The sequence below is a fragment of the Anguilla anguilla genome, chromosome 4, assembly GCF_013347855.1.
Source record: "Anguilla anguilla isolate fAngAng1 chromosome 4, fAngAng1.pri, whole genome shotgun sequence".
In the NCBI taxonomy this organism is placed as follows: Eukaryota; Metazoa; Chordata; class Actinopteri; order Anguilliformes; family Anguillidae; genus Anguilla; species Anguilla anguilla.
In genome coordinates this window covers 13,171,866-13,181,830 of record NC_049204.1, presented here as the reverse complement: position 1 = coordinate 13,181,830, position 9,965 = coordinate 13,171,866, and the positions used below count along the sequence as shown (strand labels likewise).

The 9,965-nt window shown below is 38.2% G+C and overlaps 1 protein-coding gene across 2 annotated transcripts; it reads right to left on the bottom strand.

Moving 5' to 3' along the window:
* Positions 1 to 694: 694 nt before the first annotated feature.
* On the bottom strand, positions 695 to 8,837 carry mcur1 (mitochondrial calcium uniporter regulator 1). Of its 2 annotated transcripts, XM_035416063.1 has the most exons (9): positions 8,255 to 8,836; positions 6,720 to 6,839; positions 6,000 to 6,103; positions 5,455 to 5,556; positions 5,105 to 5,146; positions 4,765 to 4,836; positions 4,319 to 4,372; positions 3,498 to 3,612; positions 695 to 2,694 (listed from the first exon to the last, which is right to left on the bottom strand). In XM_035416063.1, the coding sequence occupies exons 1-9, from the start codon at positions 8,619 to 8,621 to the stop codon at positions 2,639 to 2,641; spliced, it is 1,032 nt and encodes a 343-aa protein (XP_035271954.1). In that variant the 5' UTR covers positions 8,622 to 8,836; the 3' UTR covers positions 695 to 2,638. The 2 variants fall into 2 exon arrangements, with proteins under 2 accessions (XP_035271954.1, XP_035271955.1); XM_035416064.1 differs by lacking the exon at positions 4,319 to 4,372 and having other exon boundaries at positions 8,255 to 8,837.
* Positions 8,838 to 9,965: the final 1,128 nt, after the last annotated feature.

Sequence of the window (9,965 nt, the reverse complement as noted above, 5' to 3'; positions counted from 1 at the left end):
TCCTTACTATCTGTAACTAGTAGCAACCGATAACTGAAAAAAAAATCCTCTTATGAGGACAATGAGTTTATGTTCAGATAGAATTATATAATTTTTATATAAATATAATCTATTATAATTAATACAATAAAATTGCCTTCCACTAAAAAACAAGTCGCTGGTGTGTATCAGTCTATTTTAATGTTAAAACCTTGCATTACATACAAAAACTGATGTCTGATCAGCAGTGAATTTTTGAATATTTCTTTATATTTGGATCTCTACAGTGCTACCATATGTTTGGACAGGGCTAAGCCTTCAGGGCTGGAGTCTTGGTCCTACTATAGATGCTGATATCAAGTTTCATAACTTTGAGACAGCCACGCTCACTGTAAATTCATTGGATCTTCATTCAGCCATGTTTTGACATAACCAGGAGAAAAATAATACCCATATAAAGATGTGAGTTGAGGTAAAATACTAAAATTTAATGCGGAGGATCATTTTAAGGGGTTTCAGAAAATTCACAGGGCAGCCTACTTTCACATTAACAAAGATAGCCTTGGCAATATAATTTTTGGTTGAAACATACATTTTTGATGCTTCAAAACACATTACTACAGGAATTTATTTTCTCCAACTCACTGTAATGTTAGTTACACACGCCCATCATTCTATATTTGTGTCCCAATCAAATGCAGACAAAAACAGAGGCTCAAATGATTCATATGTATTTTAATTCAATTAATTTCAAAATGTTCCCAGCAAACAGATATAAAAGAAACAGTGCATTTACAAAAATCAGATGTTTAAAATGTTTTTAAAGTGTCCTTTTATACCTTAAGGCATGAGTGGTTAGAACATTGCATTGAGCTATAAAAAGTATGTATATACAAGCAAGAGTGTGCCATGAGAGTGCGATGTGGGGGCTTTGTGTGACAGGGCTCTACATTTATCGTCACATCTGTGTGATGCCAAAGACGACATCGCCCCCCTACAGTTTGTAAAAAAAGAAGCCTGGTGTGGTGTTGGATATGCTACAGACTTGGATCTTTTTTCTATATCTGAGTAAATGTCTTGTTGGAATTTGTGCGCTGGGGGTTGCAATGTTTCCTGGTTCAACACCACCAGCCTTCACACCAGACTAATCTGCATATCCACACTTCAGCTGACTGATCACAAGGTAGTATATACCCTTTTAAAACATTACAGATGTATATCTATCTTCCTGTATTCCTTAATGAAACACCAAACGTAATCAACCTTATATATATAATTCCTCATCTGATATCAGATGATACAATTTCAGTACACATGAAGTTGGTGTAACACAGACACAGCCATTATTATTTCCCCATATGCCGAGGAAGACAGCACAAAGCAAATGGACCATATGATGTGTGTGAATATCCTGCAAATATACCACACATATACCACATATATTAATCCTGAAAACAGTATGCCTTTCAGAAAATGGAATGCTTCGCTTTTATGGGTTATTGGTAGTAGAGATAGACTGCACTCTTGCTCTGAGCAAAACTGTAAATGTACAACCTCTCCTTAAGGCTCAAACTCAATGAACGAAAAGTATTATTTAAATCTCAGGCAAACGACGACTACAGTTCTCTGGTCCTTCAAAAGTGAAATGGCACTGGCATAAAAGAAGGGACTAACTTCCTGAAAAATTATAGTAATTGGTGGACCAAAATCTACCCTTCCTGACTTCAATTTTATACTAATGCAAATTGTTTTGGAACAAAATAATACGTAGCCCATAGCCTTCATGGGGAATTATTTTATACAAGCTTGGTGCACTTAACTTAATATTTTAGCTGGGCCAAATCTGATTTAATACACTGCTCTTCCTCAGTGCTTAATTAGAGATCTGAACCAGCAATCTTTTGATAACAGATAAAGTTCTTTAGCCATTGAACCCCATTACCAGGACAAAACTGGATATCATTCAACACCCAGTCTCCAATTAATATTGGAGAATTTTTAGACTGGACCAAATGACCTTATTTTTTTGTTCTAATTCTGTGAATTAATCACACAATTACCAGAAAATAAATGCTCTGTAATCTCAAGTAAATCATAATTTAGAAACTTAATTATTTGACATATAAAGTGCATTTAATATATTTATCTTTAAAAATCAATATGATAACGCATACACGCACGCACGCATGCACACGCACAAACAAACACACACACACACACACCGTTTAGTATATTAAAATTCCCTAAAAAAAACAAGTAACAGACTAGTTTGATTAAAACACAGGATTTTAGGTGATTCAGGTTGATAAGTATAATCTATGCGTGGGCATTAAGGAGGGGCATTTCAGGCCTCCATGCACTTCATTTCAGTGATGAATTTGACATGGAGTCAGTGACTATTTCATTATAGTCTACTATTTTTGCAGACTGTAATCTGAAGTTCCAACTGTGGTTATTGTTATTGCCTGAGGACCTGTGTAAATCCTGTGGTTTAGTGGTCCGCTACCGTGGGCTTTAGTGACTGAAATCCAGAACGCTCAACGAGGCCCTTTGGTGACTCAAACTTTTCTGGAGAGTGGAACAAGCTGACAGCCAATGAAAGTGGATGGATGGAGATTAGGGGGGGCCCCCCTGAGATGATCCATTCTGTCACTCCGTTTCACATCCAGATTCGGTAGAATCCCAGAACCACTGTCAGACAGGTGAAGACCGAACCTGAAATGAAAATGTACAAAATTAGAGAGTGTTCATAGCACAATACCTTGAGTTTAACAAATTATTTTATTTAACATCATTGGGAACCATGTTATCTAGGTGGCAGATCTAGCTAAAGCACTAGTTTTTGTGACCACAGGGTCAAGATGCAAATAATGATCCTGCCAGTGCAGGATGTGGCCACAAGTCCCAGTGGGTGAAGTATAATCACCTGGGGAGGTTCAATTTCAGTTGGCTTTCTCCACAATTAATGGAGGATGTTGTAGCAATTGGGACATGCTTACAACTGTGATTAATAAATAGGAAACCTCTTACAGTTAACAAAATTGCCGTTAATTCCTTCAGTTTTGACAAATGACTTTATAAAATTTTACACAAGTAATAATAACGTGTACTGGCATATTTTCCCTGTTTGTCCCTGAAAAATTGTATATCAGGATTTAACAGAGATTGATTCAAAAACCTGCGAGGTCTGGCCACCATCATGACTACATGTATAATCTGTGATTTCTTATGTTAAAATAACTTTTGCAACACAGCACAACTCATTCTGAGAAATCTGATGCCTATCCATGTCTGAAATGAAAAAATTCTATTTTACACTAAGGGAGTGATTCAGTTTGTCGATGTTAGCGATAGCATTGTCAGCGGTAGGCATTATTTTAATCAGATTTCTCTTCAAACCTTGTAAAATTGTTGTGATGGTAATAAGAAAAAGTACTGATGGTTCTCATTTGTGATAAAGGTGGCACTACTGGAGGTGATATTTTGCTAAATAATTAATTGGGCACGAGACAAATTACCTGCTAAGTACTTGATGGTGTCAAGTTTGTGTGACTCCAGCATGGTTTTGAGGCCTGCCACCTCAGTGTCTATTTTCATGTTGGTCTGAGTCAAATGCCGCTCCTGTTCAGAATTCTAGGGGTGAGAAAATACACACCAAAAAGGCAAGAAATTACTTATGCCAGTCATTTCACAAATATGGGAATACAAATCTCTATCATTACACAGAAGACACTAATGTCTGAAGATGTATGTAACTGACACTTTGTAATAAAGTGCTACTTTCCCACATTAACTACCAGTGAAAAGGTTAACCACATTAGCTGTGATAATTGAACTACCTTTTACTGTCCACAAGGGGGACTTGTGTGCAATGATCTATTTAGTTGTATGCATTTGATGCACAAGAAATAAAAACAAAAAATGAATACATTCCTGTTGTCCTGGCTTAGCCCCTTAGTAGTTTCATACAATTAACCATTAATTGGAACAAACTAATCTCTATCACTTCACTTTATACCATATGGCAGACACTCTTATCTAGATAGACTTATGCAGCATCCTCTGGCTTTGGAATGTACTTTAATAATAATGCTAAGTAGGAGAGTAATATACATTGAACGTAACAATAACAGAGATTTTCCATAGGCTTTTCTGTCCAAAGCTATAATGAAGGGAAAATTAACCAGACTTAATTTAATGGCTATACAGAAAGTAACAAATAGGGCAAGAAAACATTATAAACACATTTGCAAAGGTACACAACTGGGAAGAGTACACAGAGAGAGATTTGATGCAAATAAAATACACTGCAGTCAGTCTGTGCATTGTAAGTACACACCATCTCCATCATTTCAGTCCGGGATTCCAAAATCCTCCTCTCGTTCTCAGCTTTCTGAAATTACAGTTTTCTATTCAGAACTGGTCTTCAAAAGAGTACACTTCATTAGAACAGCTTTCCTGAAGAATAGCACCCGCTGTGAGTACAAAATGGATGACTGTTCATTACGCTTGCAGAGAGGTGTGTGATCACAACATTGGTAGCGGTTTGTGTGTGTTGTGTGTTTTCATGCCCTCATTTCAGGCTTGACTGTGTAGAGCTATATTTTTGGAATTCTCTTTTAAACTTGCTAAAGCTATGAGAGCACGCCCCATTTGTCAGAACCTCCTAACGCTCCTAACACCACAGCAAAGACGCAGTTCTGCCACTTGGAAAAGTACGGCTCAACAAAGCTTTCTTTGTGTTTTCCACACTTTCAGCAGCTCCCACACATTTTCCCCATTTACCATTTCCTTTACTCTACTCTTCTCCAAATTCATGTCCAAAAGGTTGTCAGAGCGCACTTTATTCATCACATCCTGCAAATGACAAAGGGAGGTCCTTACAATTTCAATAACAGAAGAAAATGTGAAAACATGAAAAGACATTAAATTCTGACTGTTACGGAGCTAAAATCTGAGGGCAGTGTATTAAAAAGACAGTGAAGACAAAATGCACTACATTGTGGCAACCATGAATGTTTTTTTATCATAATCGGAATTATAAATGTAAAAATATTTCCACTTTTAAACGGGGCTACGATTAACAAACTTCTACCTAGAAATCACTAGAAAACTGATTACTCACAGCTAGTTGCATCTTCAGTTGCAACAGCTCAATCTTGACTTTCTAGGGAGAGAGACAGAAGTAGTACACCTACAGTTTAAATCCTGGTAAATTTGCCATTCAGAAATGCAAATAATATTCAAACCAAATGAAAGCATTTACCCAAGCTAAACATCAAGTGCTGAAAACATGTAAAAGTTCACCCCATACATTGTGGCCAAAAGTTCTACTTTTTCCAAGCACTAGATTCTTAGTTTGCCTATAAATGTCCATTTGCACACTCTTATATTGCTTTTGCAACTTCTTTGCTACAAAGGGTTGTGTTGAGAGTTAAAGGCTGCGATACAAGTGGCTTAGCTGGTACTCCTCACCTCATTCTCCGTCAGCAAGGCAGAGAACTCGCTCTTCTCCAGAATTATCATATCCTTTTTTACTGCTGCAATTTGTGACATCACTCTCTGCAACATGATTTCCTGCCAAAGACCAACAAACACCTGATACTTCACTTCCTGTCCACCAGGAGGTGCTGTGTCTCCTGGTGACCCTGAGTGAGCGAAAATTGGTTACCTTGTGTTCTGTGGTTCCCCTTACATTTGCCCTGAATGTAACATATACGTTGCATACCATTTCAACAAAGTACTGACTTACAAGGTAGCAGTATATATGTTGCCTTCAGAGTTGAAGACATCACAGAATGCTGCCTTCAGAAGTATCCTTCGCCAGGTAGAATATCCCATGAATAATGTTGCGGGTAAGCTGAAAGTTTTAGTCTAAATAGTACACTATACTCATCCTTTTTTGTAGAACTTCTACAATTATTATTAGGCTGTTTAACGGAAAATTGTTTTATAAGTAATTCTGGATAAGTATCGACTAAATTGATGAAATGTAAAGAAAAGGCAAATGCAGGATTTACCTGCTGCACTTTGGTGACCATATCCTGATAGATGACATCCATGTTGGAGTTGGTGATCCTCATCAGGGCATTGACAATGACCTCGGCCTGCTGGGTGCTGAACCCTGAAGGAAACAGTATGACAATGACAAACAACTGTTAATCACCATTTTCTAACCTCTGCCATAAGTGTAGCCTTTACATTTATCATTGCTGCATACATTTCGTTCTTCCGGTACGTGATCAGATTGGCGTTTCCGTTTCCGGTTACTCGTTTTGAAAAAGCTGCTGTTTGCCATTCACCGGTGGAGACTAGCTCTTCGAAATTTTCTCTCGGCACTTGTGGGTTGTGATGCTTTGCGTGTCTTTGCGTGACCCTATTTGTTCGCTTCCGATCATCATCTAGCCCTTCAGGTTTGTTCGCTGATTGGATTTCGTGCTTGACCATTGACTTTTTCTATTCGACTCCTGATTCATGCCCTTCCCCCTTCTAGTTTGTTTGATCAAGGGATTTTGTGCTCAGTGGATTTATGCCAATCATACATCATAATGAGCAAAAAACATAAAAATATACAAGTAGAACATTTACTCCTTGCGGAGATGAAAAGAACAATCCCAATACAGGCTGGTACGCCTGCTTCAGTATGGCTGAAACTGCCATAGAGCGGTAGTGCCATTTCAACACCTCTGTGAAGAATAAAATGTCACACCTGATAATTATCAGTTTACTTAGAAACTCACCGTTGTCTTCCAACAGCCGGACCACAGCATGGGTGTCAAAGAAGAATTTCCTGTTTTCAGACTTTGCCACATCCATCTTCTTCAGGTCATACTGCAAGGCTTTGATTGAGGTGCTCAATTCTACATTAAACAATACAGTGAGGTGTTAAATTAGCTTCACTACACAAAATTCTGTAAAAGCGAAAAAATTGTGACATAATTAACAATTAAACCAATTCACACCACAGACTGCAGATAACCCTATTACTAGGAACACGTGGGAGGTCCTTCAGCTGGCTTGCAATATGTGAGCTGGCATTGAGTGGCATAGCAAGGACAGAAACCAAAATTCACCAAATCCATTAGCTGGAACTGTGGAGCTGAAAGTTCTGCTGAGCGACACTATTGACCAAACCACCAATCACATCTCACTTCTTCCTATATGCAATTTAATGAAAATACAGGGAGCAGCCAAAGAAACATATCAGTTTTATTACCACAAATAAACAAATTTTATTTTCTAGCAGGTACACTGAAATTACATTGAATGGACAGGATATTAAGTAAGTTATTTGTGTTGATTACATCTATGCGGAGTCTATCGTGCAAGTCAGTCTTGTAGTGTGTGTGCGTTTGTGTGTGCATGTGTGCATTCGCGCATGTGTGTGTGTGTGTGTGTGTGTGTGTGTGTTGAAATGTGAAAAGTCTTTAATCTGTGACATACTTTGCCAACAGTTGGCTATGTTGTCTGACGAGATTCTGCTACAATACTGTTTTTAGGGTTTGGACATGCTTGTGCCAGCTGACTGATTGCTGGGCCTCAGGTTTGGTGAGTAGGATATCAAACATCTAGGCATTGCCATAATGAAACAGAAAGAGACTCATCCATACTGTTGGGGAAGTACAGAATCATCTAGAATGTGATTGAATACTGTAGCATTAAGATTTGCCTTCGCTGGAACTAGGGGGCCTAGCTCAAACCATGAAAAACAGACCCCGACCAGGGGCGTACAGATACTTTAGGTCATTCTTCTACTAAGAACACCATAAATAATTGTAGTTGGGTAGAGAAAAACTGAATATGTTTTACGTCCACTGTAGTGCAAAGAGCAATAAGGTAGCTCCAGAGTGACTCAGAACTAATTTGGAAATCTGCTTAGGGTTAGAGTTAGGACTACTTTTTCAGCTTTACAATCTGCACTGTTTCTTAACATCTGCCAAATATCGATGATGCTGCAGGACGTATAGCAAGGGACCAAGTGAAATGCAAGTATAATACATAATACAACGAGCAGAAGGCCCCAGTGAAACTCACAGGTATGTGCTCCTGAGCGTTTGCATTAATAACGCACTCATCAAATGTATATTGTAACTACACACAAATACAAACAAGATTTTAAATTTAACTTAGCCTGGTCGGTCCTGGACAAATATGTGTGTACAATTTACCCACAGTTGCAGTACCTGGAATACCGGTGTCTTTCGTTAACCTTGGTTTAATCGGGTCCATAACATTTTAACAATTACTTTCACCGGCAAGCTACGGTACAACTTACCTCTAACTAGTGAACGGGTCCGCTTTAAAAAAGATACTGCAGTATCCATTCCCATGTACAAGTCTTTGTTTTGCCATAACCTGTTATAGCAGCTCCCAAATATATAACCACAGCCGACTCTCCACTTTCTCCTGAAGGAAGTACAAGCTCCAGTCGACACTAAACTAGACACTGTCATTTCCTTCGAGTTGGCACGTGTGCGATCGGGCCAAAATGATGATATAAAATACTTGCGGCGGAGGTTTTTGGAAGGTCGGAAAAGGTTATCAACTACCGTAACGAACTGCCTCCAGCACTGTACTGTACAGAGGCCACACCGTCCCGCATAGCGCGGGCGTGCTACATATACTAGCAAGTCTTGAGGCATTCGCACTTCAGTTGTGAATGGATTATAAAGGTTCTTCAGTTAGACTACAGCCCTTATGCGATTTCAAAGGTAATAGTTTTAAGACTTTACGAAAAAGCATACTTAGGCTCCTCTGTCGAATAAACTCGCTATTTAGCCAACAAGCTTCCCTCTAACACACACATCAACAACCGTAACCTTTCTTTGCTCAGGATAGGAACACACTTCACGTTCTGGTAAGACGTCACCACGCAGGACTCGTTGGACGAATCACTAACGTCCTTCGGTTATTCGGCAGTTGTAGTTCTTTCTTTTCAGTTTCCCTCACTGGTGGCTGGTGGAGTTGTTTTATTATGTTGCTATTATGAGAAATATTGTGTAATTGCGAGGAAAGATTGCGTTATCACAAAAAAATGAGTTACTTGCCAATACGAGGAAACACTGCGTGATCACAGAATAATTTATTAACTCGTTCTGAAATAATTAGATCAGGAGGATACAGCTGAAGGTACCTGTAGGTTACGCCTTGGGCCTATGAAGTCCCGGTCATTATTTTCTTGTAAAAACATTTATTTTTTATCGTCAATTTGATTGGAAATTAGTCTCACACAGAATGCTACCCTTGCGTTGAGCTAAATACGTGAAAAACCGGTCATACTAGTTTTGGGGAAGTTGCAATAGATAACAAGTCATGAAATAAATTATGAATACCCTAGTAAAAATGATATAACAATATTCTGAGCTATTTTAAAATATGCGTCTAATGTTATTATATTGCAATACAATGTTTGTGTACAACAGTTCTGTTATGCGGTTGGTAACCTGTTGTTCAGCTGGCTAGCATTCTTAATATTTGTTTAATAAATCATTGCTTTATACAGGGTTCGTACGGTCAGGAAAAACCTGGAAAAGTCATTGAAATTTAAAATGCAATTTCCAGGCCCTGGAAAAGTTATGGAAAATAATATTTTTTGAAAAGTTTTGGAAAAGTAATGGAAATATAGCTAAAGTTGCCTCAAATATAATTACTAATTAATACAATCATAAAAATAGTATGTATAGTAATAAAACGTAAATTGGCACGTAACCTTCACGGTATTTTGGTGGTTTGAGAAGTTAATTCGGTCTGGCTCAGTCTGTTTACAGGCACGCTTCTGCTAATGTAGTAGTTAGTAAACGTAGGCCTTACTGCACCAACAATATATGCAATAGATTTTTTATTGATAAACGACAATATAACAGTACGGTTTACAAGTAACAGTTAAACTGTCACGCCTAAAATGTATCGACTCTTCAAGGAATTGCGTGTTACAAGTCACAAGGCACATACTGAGTGTACTAACTAGCTAATGTACAGAGAAAGAG